We start from the raw sequence: 19,022 nt of genomic DNA on the forward strand, positions 1-19,022 counted from the left end.
CTGTAAAAGGACATCATTATAAGATTCACAGATGATCCCAGGAGCAGCCTTAGAGAAGGTGCAAGTATATTTAGACTTTTCTTTGAGTCTCGTGGCTACATGTAAGTCTTATAGTTAGAGAGGTTTTGCTGGCCATAGAAGTTGAGTTCCACAATCCATAGGCTGGGTGTTCCTGGGTAAACTAACAGCCTCATCTTCTTTCAATACACAGTGTCGGGGAAGAGAAGGCGCTGTCTGCTGTCAATGAGGACATGGGAGTTAAAGCCCTGTGTTCTAGTTTCTTTCTCTCTGCTGGTTGGTGGTGGCCAGAGGATCGGTCTCCTGCTTTTCTGAGAGGTATGTCGTGGTCACGTGGTCCTCCGCCGTCTTCCCTGTTTCTTGCTGCCCTGCAATCCTTCTAGTTGCTCAACATGGAACCTTTCTCAGCTTGAATTCAGATGATGGTTCGATGTGGTCTGTTTTTCAATGTTTGGTTGTTTTTTTTTTACATTTTTAAAAACTAAGAAATATTTATTACATTATTTTCTAAATTGTCCTAATATATTTTGCTGCATAAAAATGTTTCTAACATTATATAGCACAGCTTCTTTTCCAGGAAGCTTTAAAGAGTTCATGAGCCCCATGAAATCATATGTTTAAAAATTTATATGAATGTCCTAATGTTCATTCTTTTTGGGGGGGAGGAGAGCTCTGTCTTTCATTTAGTTCTTAATTCCCAAAGGATTAAGAACTACCTTTCTATAAAATTCTGCATCATTATTTAAAGGAACTCACATCCCTGACTGGTGGTCTTCTGGTCTCAGTTTGAATAGTAGTTTACTACTTTGGGAGGCAGCCTATCCCCTTGTTAAACTGTTTTAACTGTTAAATAGTTCTTCTTTATATATATCAAAAGAATTTTCTACAATGAAAGCTTTTCCGCAAAAGAAAGGGGCTGCCTCGAACATGGAGGGTATTTGCCACCCACGGAAATTCACTACATGAATGTTCTCCTGGTATATGTGCACACTCCTCTCCCCAACTGGCCATCTTTCTCTTTCTGCCCCATCACCCCAAATATCTAATAGCCTTCTCCAGACTCAGATATAGATGCAGTCATCGTCTTGGAATAGCCGGGTCCCTATTTTCTCCAGTGTTAAATCCTCTGCCTTTAATTCCTCCCCTAGGAGAGGCTCATTAAATAGTGGAGTATTGAATGTTTCTGCTTCCTTTTCCAAAAATTACTTGGATGCTTTATATTTTTCTCATTTGCTTTGTACCTGTTATATTGAAATTGTCATGAAAATCATGACTATCAGATGACTTACCAAGTGACCGGCCATGCTGCATGATAATGCTTGAATTGAGTGAGCCTGGTAGGGAGTAGGCAGAAGGGGAAAACGGCCTTTGGTAGTAACTCAGTGGACTCACAGTGCCTCCAGAGTTTCCATTCACTGTTATCTGGCTCTGAGAAAAGTGCAAAGACATCCTGTTAAAGCACACGGTCCCCTGTAAACGTCACTCCTTTAGATGGCAGTAATGGCTTCCATTCACATGACAGTAATCAGCCGTCAAGTATTTATTTACTAACTGATGTCGAGAAGGGCATGGGACATTTTTGTTTTCACTGTCTTCTCTATCTTCCTTTACTCTGAAAATCACTCTCTTTAAATGTCAGAGGGCACAGGAGGTGATTAGGAGAATGGAAGCAGCTGACCAGTGGGCACATTGCTCTGCCAACAGTGATGTCCAAAGATATCAGAGGAGCCAGTATAAAATAAACGTGGAGGGTGAATCTGCTCTAATGTCGTGACTTAAATCACACTGCTCTGCGTGTAGGATTGTAAAAGAACATTCTTTGAAAAGAGGAAAGTGATCGGTTTTCAGACTTAATCAGGGATATATATCCTGTAGCGAATCAAGGTTTCCAGGGCAAGGTGACTAACATAAGGAGGACAATTGTTTGGATTTATGTATGTCATGAAGCAATCTATTCTGGAAGAATCAAATACCTGGCGAAGCGTCAGAAAGTGGTGTTAAACCCCCGGCTTCTTCTACTCATGTTTCATTTAGCACGTTATAGGCCTCTTTTTGGTTCTTTAATAATTTGTTGTTTTGATTGCTTTATATTTGAGTATTTTCATATCCCCAGTGGTATTTCAAGATTCTTGTTGAAGATGGTCGTATATATGCTTTTAAAACATATTTTTCTGTATAACGTGCAACCTGGTGCTAATAGGATAGTAGATATTCAATAGATACATATTCTAATTGAATTGAATCAGCTCACTTAGAGAGGTTGAGCTCACTATTAAGCATGCCGATCTGTCCACAACACAGCACTGAGCATTGTGGAGATTGCATAATGCATGCAAATAAGATAAAACATTAGTAAGAGCAGTTAGTTAAAATACCTTACAGCTGCATAAATACAAAACACATATATGCACACAAAGAACCATAATTTGTGACCTTTATCTGCTTATTTTAAAACAAATTAAACTTCTGTAGTATAGGCCTGAAACATAGGTAAATTAATTGCACATTTCCATGATTTTTCACTTTAAAGCAGATGTTTTCAAATAATGTAGAATTAATCTAGTTTCATTACTTTATAGCCATACCACATCTGTCCTAAAGTCAGTAAGCATATCATTACAATGATTGTGCTTAATGATGAACTACTGCTCTGAGCTGTTACAGAAATCATTATTAGCAACCCTATCTTGAGGGTCATCTACCTTAGAGCACTGCCATTCAGATAAGCGTGATGCACTGATCTACCCAAATGCTTCAGAGTGCTTATATATCTTTGATGAATTATTCGAGACTATTTTTGCCTCCTTGTCCAAATCCAGTTTGGCTGATCTTTGTAAATATAATTTAAATATTATTGTTATAATTAATGTTAAAGGCAGGAGAATTCTTCTTATTAAAAACTATCATGTTACTATGTAACTAAACTTAGGAAAGTTGCCCTGCCTCCTATTTTGATGGTTTCAATAACATTGGTTATGGGTTAAACAAAATAAAAGCTGCAAATAGATTTAGTCTTTCATCATGTTAAATCAATTAGGATTTTACTAATGAAATAATACTATTAGAATTTTAGAAAATACTTTATTGTTATAGTGAAATAATTATTAGGAAAACCATCTCATGGAGAAGGTATGTGCAATTTAAACTGTTACTTGAAACTAAGTTCAGTTACAGTCGGCTCCACAAAGCTATATGTATGCCTCTCAGGCTCCTGAAGAGTCTTAGAAACAGTAAATTAAATAGGCTAGTACATAAATTAATACCCTATCACTGCTTTGTATTTTTGGGTAAAGGCATTCCTTAGAGTTTTAAAAGTAAAGAACTATTGAAAGCGTAGTAGAACATGGAGAGGCTCATGCCTGTTGCGCTCCAGGTACTAGTGGCAGGGGAGGTATTAGCCGTGGAAAAGGAGGTTCCTTCTGTAGCTAGTCTCTGAATGCAACATTTCAGGGGAAAGTTTTATACCCAGCTGTTGAATGAATACTGAAGCCCATCTAAAGTATTATTAAATATTTAGTAAAGATACTAAAAAGTATCTTTTGTCTTCTGTAATTGCAATGTCTTGAAAAACATATAGTTTATAATATTTCTCCAGGTATGAAATTCACAGATTTATGACCTTGATGCAACATAAAAATTATGTAGCACAGCTAAAATTTTCTCTATGACAGTGCATATTTAGAACTTCATTATGAAATCAATTTTAGAAAAAAATTCCCTTTATTTTGCCTAAAGTTATGTGCCTTTCAAATTGAAGCTATTATCTATACTTTATATGCAATAGAAAATCTGCGCCATAAAATTTTGAAACACTTTAGGCATTTATAAATCATTTATTAGGGACTGCTTGTCAAGTAGATATATTTAGATGAAATAAATACGTATGGGAAATATTTATATATTGCTCTAAATGGAAGACAAATTATTGATATATAAAACAATAAATATTCATAAATTTCTATACTGGAGTATCTTGGGAAAACAATTCCAACAAAATCATAGGGCCAAGTTTCTGCAATGTAGATTAAGGTTATTTATATCATTCACTCCTGCTGGATAGATGGGTTCAAAAGACGTAGCTGTTAATGAAAGGGGAGCAAGAAGAATTAACATCATACAGTGAGTAATCATGCATGTGACAAATAAGGAGATGTGAACTGTTCACACAGGGCACATGCATATGAATCTCTGAAGTAAACTGTTATCTACCAGGATTTAATACTGGATTAAAATTTTAGACTTTCTCTACTAATCATCATCATATTATATGTATACCTATCTAAATTTCTGAGAAAACTTCTTATTAAGGCAAATCACTGTACAACTCATTAGCTAGAGCAACACAGTGTAAACATAAGTGACTCTAAAACGAATGAAGAGAATATAATTGACCTTTTGAGCCCAAAATAGGTTTTTGAGGATGAATGTAATGTACTTCCATAACAGATTGTACAGAATCGGTTTAGATGGAATCAACATCTATGCAAATAAAAATGCTCAGCTGCAAAATCAGATGGCAGACAAGAAATTGGTCCTTTTGGTCTTTGGAGATCTGTTTAAAAAACGATGGAGCATAGGAAAGAAGAATGATTACATGCATGATAGCAGGGGTGGTTAAAGCGATGCCGTCTGTCCTGGCAGACTGCTGACCCGCGGTTGGGGAAGGTGTTTCAGAACAGTCAGTTTGTCAGAGTCAGCTATCTGCAGCTCATCTGGGGTGGCTGAGGAGTACTCCCTGGAGGAGCAGGGGGAGTGCTCGCCCTGGGAGGGCTGTAGTGAGAGAGCCTGTGGTGTTGCTGTGGGTAAGGCAGGCAGGAGCAGGAAGAAGGGGTTTATAAAAGCAATGCAAAAACGTTGGGGGTCTTTGGAGGTGTGAAGGCCCCAAATCAGCAGGTGGTAGCAGGGTAAGTGATGCTGGGCTGGAGCCACCATCTGGTGAAAAAGTGGTTGGGTTAAAAGGTACCACAGAAGGAGGGCATGAAGAAGAGGCTTCTGGTGGGGTTTGTCTGTGTGTTTGTGAAGCATTTACCTCCAGCACATTGGCAGTTAAGTTCTGGCTTCCGAGCTGAGTTTGAGGAAAAAATAATGAGAAGAGATATAAATGATCCAATTAATAAAAACATCTCTTTTTGCAATGTGGCAGAGAAGGCAAAGCATCGGTTTTATTTGCAAGCACTCTAAGGAAATATATTCAGAAGAATTAGGTGCCAACCACACAGTAGAGGAAAAGCATGAAAACATGCAGAAAAGGAATCCAGTAAATGTTTTTTGGAAATAAGACCAGTTTTCATACAGCTTTAGTTTTGGGTGAGGGCTTAAGAGTGTTGGCATAATGGAATTTTTTTTTTCTCCAAAGTTTTGGTTTTTGTACCTGTGACAACAAATTAATATCAAGTCATTCATTGGTTGGCAGAATTAGTTTTCCCTTCACCAGAAAAATCTTATAGCAGATTTCTCCCTACTGTCTCCTTGTTGGAAAATGTCCCCCAAATATAAATCAGTTTGCCTCATGTTTTTCTGATTTTCAGATCTAGAGACTGATCAAATTAAAAATAACTAAATGTAAAGGGAATTTTGTTTCCTTTCCACTCATTGAATCTCTATTTTAATTTCACTATAAAATACTAAAGGAATTGAACTTTAAAATATCCTAGCAGTGCAAATAGTGGTACCTTTGTGTGAAAATGAAATGAAAAAAAAAAAACCAAAAACAGCCACTGATGATGTTAGAGTATACCCTAGCTGGTTAGAACTACTGTTGGCTTAAAATCTTAGGTAAAGGAGAAAGAAACTGAAGGAGAAAGAAAAGGTTTAATACCTCCAAAGCTAAACATGGCAGAGGGGTGGTCTGTAAAAGGAAGAGAGTGGCTGTCCCTTTAAAGATGTCATAGCTATCTATCCATTTTAACCTTCATGATAGCTGACCACACAGGGCAAATATGATGATAAGTGAATTCACTCAACGTGAGTGAATGAAACTCTGAAGCAGATTTTTTTTCTTGCTCCTCACCCCCACCTCCAAAATAAAGGTTTTTTGAGTGTTCAGTATGGGGCCAGTTGTAACATAGATAGCCAGGGTATTATAGGATATTAATACAAGTATGGGGAATGTATTAAAGAGAACTGTATAAAGTTAAAAATCTTGCCTAGTAAAGATTTAAGTGATTCTTGGCCAGCCATCATCTTCCTAACAGTTGATGTCATGCAGACTGTTGATCTCATAAAAAGTTATAATTAATTTTTGTCCTCAGAATTTTAATTGGAGAGTTTAAAAAAATCCATTATATAAAAAGGTCTCTTGGCCACAGATACCTTAAAAATCTGAGAGCTATTGATCCTTCTCTTAGGAAAAATGCACAAATTCATGTATGCATAAAATTTGATCAACTTTAGGGGTTCATGGATACTTGAAAGCACATCTTTAATCTAACAGGTTAAGAAACTCCAACCCTGGATAAAAAGACAGATTTTTCTATTCTATTCTTATCTAGTGAGCTTTTGTTGTTGTTGTTTAAAGACACACATTTTAAATGTGATACTTTTATACTCATAAGTGGGCATTGCAAACTCAGGTGCTGACCCTGGGCCAGGAATGTATCCAGGATGTGCAAATCAGGCTAGGGGTTAGATAAGAGGGAATGATGGTCCATTCTCTACGCCTGCATCTTTATTCCTGTCCTGATACAGGGAGGGGGAAGGGTAAGCTGGGACGAAGTGAGAGAGTGGCATGGACATATATACACTACCAAATGTAAAATAGATAGCTAGTGGGAAGCAGCTGCATAGCACAGGGAGATCACCTTGGTGCTTTGTGACCACCTAGAGAGGTGGGATAGGGAGGGTGGGAGGGAGACGCAAGAGGGAGGAGATATGGGGATATATGTATATGCATAGCTAATTCACTTTGTTCTAAAGCAGAAACTAACACACCATTGTAAAGCAATTATACTCCAATAAAGATGTTAAAAAAAAAGAAGAGGGACTGATAGAAACTGGTAGAAGGGAAAGGGCATGTTGCCCCAAGGCAGCCAAATTAAAAATTAACTCAGTGGCTACCAAAGGATATCTATAGTCATAAACCCTTAGGCCGTATGTTTTTGGCTCAGTAAATGTAGAACCTGGAGGCGGAAGGGGAATAGTTGGATATGGGCTTGGAGTGGAGCTTGGGGTACAGAGAAAGGGAGCAGAGTCTGGCAGGGCCAGGCTGAGGGTGAGGTGAGCAAGGCACTTATCTTGGGTGCAAAATTTAACGGAGTGACAAAAACTCAGTCATGGAGATAAACACGATTTTAATGCAATCTTATGAAAAAAAAAATCAAAGTCAATACAAAAAAAATCCAAACTGAACAAAATATCAAAAATTTAAATAATGAACAGTGCTATGCCAGGTCATATTGAAGACTGAGGAAAAAGGAAAAATTTGTATCCTGGATTTTTAATGGAAGCAATAATATTATAATAAAATAATAATATTTTCAAAATCTGTTTTTTCCCGATCTCATTTTCAGTTGAGACAATAGCCATGCCTGACAAATTTCCCTTGGCCAACGACGATCTTAAACAATTTTTAACTAATTTAAGATGAAGTTAAAATTGTAATAAATTCTGTTTTGGTCAAAATAAAATATTTAAACTTAAAATAATGTTCAGTTTTGATACACTTACTTTTCAACTTTTCACTATTTTTTAAACTGCTGAAATGTCCTAGAAAAAAATATCATACATACATAAAAACATACGTATATGGGAGAAATATTTTTCTTTCTGTCTCAGGCTCTAATTGGCTTGACGTGGCACTGTAGTCTGGGATCTTAACACTTCCCTCTTGAATGTCTTCAGTGGTTGAACTTCTAGGCCTCATTTCTCAAGGAACGTATGACATATGTCTTAAATATCAAGTGAAAGGATGTGACAGGTTTTGTTCTCTACTTTTCAATAGAGCTGATAGTAATTTACTTGAAAAAAATATCTAGGAGAGAGTTATACAAAAATCAATCTTTATATTAAGAAATTATTTGTATCTTATTAGATGTCATAATGGTATTTTCATTATTTTTTTCTCTTCACCCATTAGACAGAGGTACTAAAATTTCTACAGACCTAAGGATATCGTACCTTATATTGGCTTTAAACTACTACCAGGATAATTGAAGTTGACAGTTGAAAAGAAATGACAAAATAATGAAAATTGCTGAAGCCTTGTGATGGGCTACTTAAAATGGGTTTTATTCTATAATTATCCATATCACTGTTAAGATTTACAATTTCCATGGTAACTTTAAAAGAAACAATTTAAGACTTTCTCTGAAAAAAAAAGTTCGCTTTTACATGCCACCCCGTCTCCGTCTGTGATAATCCACCTCCTCTCTCACAGCCCTCCTGAGGGGATGAGGAGGAAGTCCCTGGCTGCCGTGTTTGTACCAGGCGAGCCCAGTTTGTTGTTCAGGTGAGGGAATAACTGAACTAAACTGGCCCAACGAGGCACTGCCTCTTTCCAGGGAATTTGAATTAAATGATACTGAATGCCCCAGTCAGGTAATCGTGTACCCCACAGTCCCAGATGCAAGTTCACACATAATCGGAGCCAGGGAATGTCATGGAAATCCACAGGCACCTTGGAGACATAAGAGGGCAGAAGCTAAGAGAATGTGGCCGACTTGCAGGGAGGCGGGGCAGGAACTGGGTGGCATCTAAGATGGGCAAAGAGAGTAGCTAACTGGTCGTTCCCCAGGCCCCCTAAGACCTGGCGTTACTGCCTGCATTTCGTGGTACAAAACTGCCCTGTAGCCTCAGAATAAAAACCCTTTTTACCAGAGTTCTTAGCCTTATCGTCCCTACCCACAACCTGGGTGACAAGTGATCTAAGATGGTCACACAGATTTGGGCACATTGATGGAGCGTGTTGTCTGGGTCAGGGGGTGAATATTTCCACTGTGCTACTCAGACCAGCAATATGATTTTGACTCTGAGAAGGTGTCACATCTTAAGAACATTGCCAGAACATGGGGTTCAAGTGTCAGATTGCATCAGAAACTAGAGGCACTTGAACCTACTGGTTGAGCTGTGGGTCTAGAGTCGGACAGACGTGGCAAGTTGTCTACCTTCCCTTGGCCTCAGTTTCCTCATGTGTAAAAATGCAGACATTAATAAAACCCAACTCCTAAAGCCTGTGAAGATTAAGTGAGAAAATGTATGTAAAGTGCTAGTCCAGCATTTTGTGTGTTGTAATAGCTCTCAATAAATGAGAGCCATTTTTAAAAAATTAAAAGGCTTGGAAGGCATAGGAATGCTTTGCCCAAGGCAAACAGCAGGGTAGAGAGAAGAGTAATATGAAAAGGGAGACAACTTCATCTCTTTTGCTTCCTGTTGATGAAGTACAGAAGTTAAGGAAGGCAGAGTGCCTCAATATGAGAAATACTTTCTAATACTTAGATCTGAGAATTGCCCAAGCCCTGACTAGCTGTTCCTACACTAACTGAACTCTCCATACCTACGTGTATTCAAGAAGAGGCAGGCTGCTCTTCTATTTGGAGGTGTTATAGAGGGGCTCCTAGGTGATTTCTAAGTTCATACTGGAATCCCAAATATTCTCTACTGTTCAGTCATTCAAACACACACACACACACACACACACACACACACACGTACGTCAGGGGGAGGATTTGCCATAGACCTGATCAATTGATCTCATAACAAACCCATAAAAAAGAAGTCATGAGATATTTGTTGGCCATCCTAATAGAACACATGAGCGATTAGAGCTGGTGTTGATGGGATTGGTCCAGAAAGCATACTCTGCATTCTACACCTTTTCTAGCATCCCACACTGCTGACATTTATTCATGATTAAGCCTTCCTTAAAACTTCTACATCTTGATCCCATGGAGCAAAAGAGATGAGTTTTCTCCTTTGTCTACATGACCCTGAGACAAAGTCCCCTCTGAGTCCCCAGCATATGTGCAGGAGGAGCTGTGAAAGTGAGGCTTTGGCAAATGCTTGATGACGTTATTTCATAATAGAAGGGCCAAGTTTATCCTCCTGAAGCAAAGGGCACAACACTAACAAATGCCAGAGAAAATGTCTGGGGTGTAGATTTTGCTGTCTTTCAAAGCTTCTGGTTTAGACATTCACTTATCTGACATTGAGAACAATGTGACATTTTTAGCAACAGGATGTCTGTTCATATAGTGACAGAGGGTAACATACCTCATTTTGTGTTCTCTCTCTATATAAATTTGTAGGAGGTAAATTAAAACATACGCAGCTTATAAAACAATATGTTGTATTATCAGATACAGAGAGAATTAAAATTCCTAATGGTAGGCTGCAGTCTTCTTCTTACACTAATGGTCAGACTTTAATGAAAACAACAAAAGTATGTAAATGAAACTTCCAGAACACTAAAGTTTCCTTTTCACCTCTCAGTGTAGAGCATTTTTGTTTCTTGGGACTGCCAATTTCTTGGGAGGATAATTCTTTATAATAGAGTATATATTTGGCTAATTCATGATGTGTAGCTGACAGCTCTTGGCACTTACTGAGACTTCTTGCAAGAATGTGGAATGTAAGTATTTAAAATGAAAAGGTCACCACCGTGAAAGGCCATTAGGTGGAAAATGAGACAAAAGTAAAGTATATCACAATAGGCAAGATGTGCAAACATGTCTAGATACCAATCAGTGGATAAATGGATAAAGAAAATGTGGTATATACAGACAATGGAAGATTATTCAGCCTTAGAAAAAGAAGGCAGTCCTGTCATATGAGACAACATGGATGAACTTTGAGGGCATTATCCTAAGTGAAATAAGCCAGTCACAGAAGAAGAAATACTGCATGATTCCACATATATGAGGGCTCTAAAATAGTCAAGCTCATAGAAGCAGAGAGTGGAAAGGTGGTTGCCAGGGGCGGGGGAGACGGGGAGATGGGAGTTGCTGTTCACAGGTGGAGTTTCAGTTACGCAAGAAGATGACGTGATTACATTCCAGAGATCTGTTGTACAACATCATGCCCATAGTTAACGGGACTCTATTGTACACTTTAAAATGTGCTAAGTGGGTAGATCTCATGTTAAATATTCTGACACAATTAAAAAAACTCAGAACTGCAACAGTTTTATGCCACCTTTTGAGAAAGTGTTATAAAAGACTATACACTGTCATCTCGGAACCAACTGTTGGTTGGATGAAACAAATTTTATCTACCCATTCAAAAAATGTACTGTTGAAAATAATATATTTCCTTTTCCCAATCAGATGCATAGTTTGGAAAAAGAATATTATTTTAAAATAACAACAGTTACTCCATTGTGAGGGATTATTATGTAGCAGGCAGTGTCTTACTCAAACCCCACAGCAATAGTGTGAGATGAATGCTATTATTATCCCCATTTTATAGATGAAGGAAGTGAGGCTCAGGGAAGGGGAATAACTAGATGAAAGGTCTTACATTAATAACCCCTTAAGGAGCTGATTGTCCAGTTGTTCTCCTCCCAGTCTCTCTTCAGCTCGCAAGAAAGTTCCCCTCCCCACTTCTAGGTCAGTGGTCGGTTAGCAGACCTCATCTTACATATGTAGCGTCAGCAGCATCTGTGCAGTTAACCATCTCTCCTCCATATACTTTCCTCACTTTCCTGGATTTCCTCCTCCCTTGAATCTCCTTAGCTGATTCCTCCTCTTACTGTTGGGATGCCCTTGGGCTCAGTCCTTGGGCCTCCTCTTTTCTCTGTAGTCATGCTCTGGTCATCTCATTCAGTCTCATGGCTGCAAAACCATCTATAAGCCGATGGCTTAGATCTCCAACCTGGACCTTTCACCTGAACTCCAGACTCATATATCCAACTACATACTGGACCTCTCCATGTGGATGTCTCATAGACACCTCAAACTTACCATGTCCCAAATGGAACCTCTGATCTTCCCACAAACCTGCTCTACTCACGGTTATCCAGTCTCAGTGGACAAAGGGTGGCAAATTCCATTTCTCCCCGTTGCAAAGATGCAAAACTTTGAAGTCAGTCTTGACTCTTCTCTTTCCCTCACCTCCAACATGCAATCTGTCAGGAAGTCCTATTTACTCTATTTTCAAAATACATTCAGAATTCGATTTCTCACCACCTCCACCGTTTCCACCCTGCTCGGAGCCACCGCCATTTTTCACTTACGTTGTTGCCATAGCCACCTACCTGGCTTGCCTACTCTCCTTCTTGCCCTACTATAGTTTGTTCTCCACTGAGCTGCCAGAATGATTCTGTTAGAATATAAGTCAAATGATGACAGCCATAGCCTTAAAATCCCCCAATGACTCCCATTTATATTGAGAGTAAAAGTTGAAATCCTTGCAGTGGCTTCTAGGAGCATCTGTCCTATGGCCTCTGTTACCTCTGACTTGACTTCCTCTTACCTACGCCTCACATAATTCCTCTCCTTCCCTATGACTCCCTTGCTGGTCCTTGAGCAGCCCCGGAGTGCTTCAGCCTTAAAGCCCTTACACTAGATATTCCCTCTGCCTGGAATGTTCTTCCCCCTTCAAAGCTGTTCTATCTACTGCATGAAGACCCTTTGACTATCCTATTTAACATGGACTCTGCTCCCCACATTCCTGCTCAGTGCTGCTTAGTTTATTTACATAATCTCTTTCTAATGTATGTAGTAATCTACTTATCTAAGTTTTTATTAATATTTGTCCCCTCTACCCCCGACAAGACTTTGATCATCAGTGGTTTCAAATGCAGCTAGCTCTGTGACTAGAACAGACGACGCATGCCCAATAAATATTTGTTGAATGAATAAAAGTGACAGCATCTCAAATCTTAACTTGTGGCTCATGCTGATTCCCTGAGGATTGTATAATGAAACCAACTGTCTCTGGTCAGCCTGGACGGTGACAAAGCCATAGGGAAGAAAGTTATCAACTTAAGTTTCCAAACATAATAAAATGATTTAGAAGAACCAAACTATGTCAGGTGAGTGAACTGAGCTGTGAACGTGGTAGCGTTTGCTGTGATTGCTCCTACACATGCTTCCAGGGACACGTCCTGGGACACAAGTAAGTCTGCTGTCTGACACTAGCCCAGCCCTGTCTGTGGTGTCTCAGCTTGACTTTGCTCCCTACCTCATGGGATTGTGGAAGTTATTAATAAATGTGAATAAGTTGGAACAGCATCTGCATATAGTAAACTCTTAGTGTTTGTTAGCTGCTATTGTTATTATTATTATTTCATAAGGGCTTTTAGAAAATACTACCTTTATTCAAAGAATTTACTCTAATGAATGAATTTTGCATATCATGATTAGCTGATGAAGGAAATGTTTTAGTAGAGGTATAGAAATACCCACTTGTCTTTTTAATCATCTAAGCTTAAGGTTTCTGCTTTATGGGTGTGGCAGGCAGGGGGAGAGGATTTTGGTGTCAATCAGATGCCTGTTGAAGATTTTCTATAAAGCTTAAAAATACATCTCTTCAAGGATATGTCTTGAATGATCTTTAATAGCACAGCTACAGGAAATAGTATTATACAAATTATTTACTCAGATATGAGTGTTTTCTAGACTCCTACTACTGCTGCAGTTGCTAGTGTACCTTTATAAATGGCTACCATTTACGCAGGGCTTGCTCTGTCCTAAGTAATTTACCTCTACTATCTCCCTACTCTTATCACAACCTAAGAATTAAGGATTAATTAATATTCTCATTTCTTTGTTCAGACTCACAGAGTAGTTAGGATGGTTGCCTCATCACATAGCCAGTGATGGAGCTTGGATTGAAATCTGCACTTTATCATTAAAGCTTATGCTCTTAACATTACATCATTTTGTGGAAAAGCCACGAAGACAAACACATTTCTCTTCTAACTAGATTAATAAATATCAGCAGAATGACACTATGGGAGAATTTTATGTATAAGCAAATAAAGATTTACTTCTTAATAGTCTGAGTACTAAAGATTGATTAATAGACTTTCTGAAATTATAAACTTAAAAAGGTAGAAATTGATCAAGTTTCAATGAAAATGAATATTGAACTACAAGAAAATAAACTCTGGTGGAATTAAGATGAATGTTTCTTGCCAAAGTGAATTATAATGGACAATTATTTTAAGAGGTTTTACACATGTAAATAAAGTAAGATCTAGGTACTCAAAGGTCTGGCATGAAAAATATTTCTTTAAAACTTAAAAGTACTTTGCAGCCTTAAGTGATAACCAATCATCAATGATTTCTAATAAATACCTAGAAGGAAGAAACTGTTAAAACATTATTTCTGGATAAAAGATCTGTAGATATTTTTTTTTTATGTAGATATTTTTTAAATTAAAAAATACCTAGAAACTTCTCGATGAATTTAGTAGGGTTTTAAATAGGAAGATGGTTTCTTTCTCCTTTCCTGATTGCAAACTAACAAAGCATTGGATTATATAAGAAGCCCAAACCAAAGGAGTTAGGGTCTCTACAGAATGCTGTAAGAAGAGATTGGAAAGTGTAAGGTACCACTTGGCAGTCTGAGGACTGAGAGGCCGCAGCAACTGCAGGTTTTTGTCTCTCTGGCTGAAGAGGTATCTTTGCAGTCCCTGGAGAAAGCTCAGGTGGCTGTTTGTGGCTTTCAGGATCGTGTCCTGAAAGGGGAGCTATCTGAATGGAAAGAGATGCTGTGTGTATCTCAGGCACTGGGTTAGGGGGTGGTGAGCAAGGCCTTTTGCGAAATGAGGGTACTTCAACAGATTTGGAAAACTGTGGAGGATTAAAGGGGATGCTACTTCCTGGATCCTGGTTATGGATTAGTTTCAACGTAGAGATTCTCCGAGTCTGAGAATCTTGCGTGTAGTCCTCTTGTAGAAATGGGGTACTCATGTCAGCTTTTGGTGGGGGACCTGTGCTGGAAGGTGGTGGTAGTGGATTAGTGATTTTTTGTGTATACGACACAGTTGTGTTAGATTCTTGAGAATATACAATTGTCTGGCTGGACTCATCATTAGAATACATAGTTCCCTGAAGAGGTGTTTTGTTAGTAGAGAACTCTGTACAGGAGGGAATTTGTGTGTTAGTTACTAATTGGTTTAAAATGTCACCCTTTGTGTGACTGGTTATCAAGGAGCTACAAAAGCTCTCTTTTCTGGGTGGTGGAAGGGGTGCCTGGATTATCAAAACATCCGGAGAAAGAAATAATGTTGAAGGAAAAACAGAGAGAAAGTCAAAGTTAATCATTAAACCAGTGTTAACTCTACCCTTAAAGAAAGTAAAGCAACGTGATACCTTCTTATTATGCTATACATTTTGATGGCCAGATTGAATGATCATTTTTCTTTTGTTTAGAATGTGTTTTAATTTATTATCAATAGTTGCCCTCTGGAGGAAAATAGTTTTATAGAGAATACATTATAAAGTTTGTCTCCATCTACATTCTGGGAAATTAGGTTAAAAGTGAACATATGTTCTCTTGGCATATTTTTAGACCTTGAGGTATATATATATATAGTATTTACTCACATTGTTTTGGTAACACTTTTCATGCCTGTAACACAATTTTACTAATATCTCCAACACAGAGTTTCTTTAGTTGATATAATGAGCAGTTGTATAACTCATATTTATTGAGTAAATAATATATTGCTGACCTCATAACTTTGAAATCCAAATCATCAGCTGGCAGTTTATTAAGAATTAGAAAATATCCTAAAAATTATGTCAGAAACTGACCTGCTTTTATCAGCTGAATTAGAAAAAATATTCAGAAACCTGTTTTGAACTTAAGACATGTCTTCCATGTTGTAAATACAAGTCAATACGAATACAAAAGCAAAACCATATCAAAAATGAAACATATCAAAATATGCATGTTACTAGAAAAGAGGCTCTAGAGCAGTGGCCTAATAGCTGTGCTTTAAAATAACACAGTAGACAACAGTGTGCAACATTACCTGAGCTGGTGATTTTTTTTCTTGTAGATTTGGTCGAACGCTTCTAAAACCTTTTGCTGCAAGAGAGGAATATGTAGCATCTCCATTCAGTGTCTCTTGATTTCGATCATTGTAATATCTCCAAGCTTTTATTAAGGGAAAGCAAATCGGATACAAAAATATCTACATTCACTTTTAACATTTTTTAAATAGAATTTATTTTTTATTTCCAAAATGGAAGTTTTCTTCTTAAAAGTTTAATATGCATAAATGTATATGCAGTTTAAGTTTACGGTAGGATTAGCAATGTGGCTATAAATATGTTTTTAAAAAAAACTCACAACAAATGTAGTGGTTATTCAGAATAGTTTTTTTTGTACCTGAGTCCGGTGACTGAGAATCACGCCCTAAAAGAAAAAGAAATGTTGAAATTAATACTCCGGTGAAAGAAACAAACAGTCGCGTAAAGATCATTTGGCCAAGAGCTACATGTATTTTTTGGCAAACATTATCTCAGTTCTAAAACTCTGGGTACATCAAATAAACTAATGGAAGTTTGTGCATTTATTTTTACTCCAATTAGAATGTAATTCATTAAATATCTATAATATATAATTAACACATATATCAAACACTGATTTTTCCCTCAGTAATATTGCAACCATTCAATTTTATCTTATTATTGCTTAAGCTGGATGAATTTCTAAATATCAAATTAAAGGATCAAATGGTTTGTAAACAATGAATGCTTCTCCCAGCAGTGAATCAATCCACCAGATCCTTAGCTTTCAATGCCATCGATTTTTTGTAGTTTGTGGGGTTTTTTACCTTAAGAAAGTATAAATACCCTACCATATTATGTGATATTTTCAAATTATTCTCTAGACTTTCAATTTTCTTCTTATTGCCATTTGAGTCATTTTATATTCAATTCTGAAAGAGCTGTTACAATATATTCCATTGTCTTGCAGTAAGCATTTCAGTAGTAATAAATTGCTTTTGATAATGCAGTTGGGAAGTGGCTCAATGACATATTTACTCTTAGTTTTATTGGAATTATACATTCAAGAATCTCCTATAACTTATGAACAATTTTAGGTAATCAATTTGTGTTGCTTGGCTCTATTATAACACATGGCCAACTTCACCTAGAATCATAAAGCTGTAATTTTGGAAAGGATCTTAAGGGTCATTCAGCCTAACCTTCTGTCCAGGTCCTGGATTCCTTCTGCATGTTCCCTGAAACCATTATTAATTGCTGTTATTTCAATGCCTAATAGAACATGAAAGTTGCATGTAAAAAGGACTCTCTGTTTTCTTTCTAATGCTTAAGGAATAGTTATTTTGAAATCTAAATACATAAATTTGGAATGATAAAAATTAGTTGAGAAATACAAGACTTTGATTTTTAGATAAAACATTTATAATAGATTCTTTCCGAATCAAAAGAAGAAAAATAAGTGTGAATTGGCACAGAGTACATTAGAATGACTCCAGCTTAGGTGAGTTAGAGGAGACTAATAAATCTTCATTCTTTATGATAGTTGCTGATTTAGTATGGACTTATCTCCAATGAACTCAAAATCAGAGTAATAAAATGGGTACCATGAAGTAAAAATAACTTTGAAAAGTTATACATGAAATATTTATTAGACTTTACTTCTAGGATTTGATGGAAGCAGAAATGATTGAAATTCTCAAGCACTTAAATGATGATGAGGTCTCTCTATAACGAAAGCAAACACAGTGTAGCAATACAGAGCGATCAGAAGGCTGCTTTGGGGCACCCAAGGAGAGCGATTTAATAACCACCTGGTGCCACATACTGTTTGTGGAAAAGGAACAAGTTTTGGGACTCGGGGAAGTGGCACTGAAAAGAGAAGCAGCATTAATAATAATTATTATTACTTATAGTGTAATTATTTGCTTGAGAATAGGGAGTTAATTTTACTCTTGGTTTGATAAAACTGAGCTTATAAACAAGGGTACGTGCTGGGGATAGATGTGATAGGAGCCAGATGCTTGGAGGTGTGAGAGGTGTAGACTTGGTGAGGAAGAGGAGGGTATGTTGAGCAGACTTGAAGGACACTTGAAATAAACTTCCTGTAATTGACAGTTTGTAGAGGGCCAGTTTTGTTTCTTCTTACTGGTCACCATATTGGAGGTTATGGAAACTTCAGTGGGATAAACATTAGGTGCAAGAATCAGAGGATAGTCACTGTAGGCTCAACTAGGGTCTATCCCTTTCCCCTCTTACCAGGCCCAAGTATCTCCAAATGAAACTGTACCTATGCTACAGGAAATATGAGATATTAATAATGGGGAGCTCTACGGAAAAGCCTTGCTTTACACTGTAGACACAAGTGTGTAGAATTATGAGAAAGGAGAAAGGATAAAAATGGCCATGGATCAAAACTTCAGGACAAAACCATATTTTAATGAAGCTTATATTAATGATTAAAATCCTAGATCCATGTCAAGTAAAGAGAATAAAGTTTTTTTTTTAAGGGTTGGGCCAATAAATGACTTGGTAAATGCATGGAGAAAATGGTTTTGATCAATATCATGAACATTATTCATGACCATTCACTTGTGAAAAAAACAGAACTAGAATTCTAGGGATCAGAGCCCTTAATTTCTAGTATTCTTTAGTGGGTAGTCATTGCTTCTTTGAAAATGTAAGAATGAGGAAATGGGACAGATTTATTGTTCCCTGGCTGTTCTGCATGTGAAAATCAATAGAGTCTCTGAGAACCAAAAACTATAACTGCTCTTTACTCTTACAATGAGCACTCCCTGTGTCCTGGCAGAAGGTAGGGAACACCTGTCAGAGAAGTTCCATTCCTGGCTTGGTGTCGGGCATTGGACTTGACGTCCTTAGAGGTCCTTTCCAACTTTATGATTCCAATACATGAATTGTCCATTGGGACTCTACTTCTTGTAAAAGCAAAAGAGAAAGACAGACTGATTTAGTGGACAAATAGTTGATGACTAGCAGCTCATATTGACTCTCTGATCTGGGAGGAGAGATTGGGAAGGTTCGAATCTTTTGTGGAGGTAGTCTAACAGCCTCTACTTAAAGGCTGCTCTATTTTAACAATATTTA

General features: G+C 37.5%; 2 protein-coding genes across 9 annotated transcripts in view; one reads left to right on the top strand and one right to left on the bottom strand.

Annotated features, from left to right (window-relative positions):
- The window catches only part of TLR3 (toll like receptor 3), a 507,043-nt gene that overhangs the window by 182,015 nt on the left and 306,006 nt on the right, over positions 1-19,022 (top strand). For all 5 annotated transcript variants that reach the window (XM_059909533.1, XM_059909532.1, XM_059909529.1 and 2 more), the window contains one exon: positions 212-336. The gene's annotated coding sequence lies outside the window, so the exon portion shown is untranslated. The remainder of the gene's footprint in view (positions 1-211; positions 337-19,022) is intronic.
- Positions 1-19,022, bottom strand: part of SORBS2 (sorbin and SH3 domain containing 2) — a 203,307-nt gene that overhangs the window by 67,045 nt on the left and 117,240 nt on the right. For all 4 annotated transcript variants that reach the window (XM_059909526.1, XM_059909525.1, XM_059909521.1 and 1 more), the window contains exons 5-7: positions 16,297-16,323; positions 15,938-16,062; positions 1,308-1,446 (exon numbers count right to left, since the gene is read on the bottom strand). In XM_059909526.1, the coding sequence (XP_059765509.1) occupies positions 1,308-1,446; positions 15,938-16,062; positions 16,297-16,323 (291 nt within the window). The remainder of the gene's footprint in view (positions 1-1,307; positions 1,447-15,937; positions 16,063-16,296; positions 16,324-19,022) is intronic.

Source organism: Balaenoptera ricei, chromosome 21 (genome assembly GCF_028023285.1).
Source record: "Balaenoptera ricei isolate mBalRic1 chromosome 21, mBalRic1.hap2, whole genome shotgun sequence".
Taxonomy (NCBI): domain Eukaryota; kingdom Metazoa; phylum Chordata; class Mammalia; order Artiodactyla; family Balaenopteridae; genus Balaenoptera; species Balaenoptera ricei.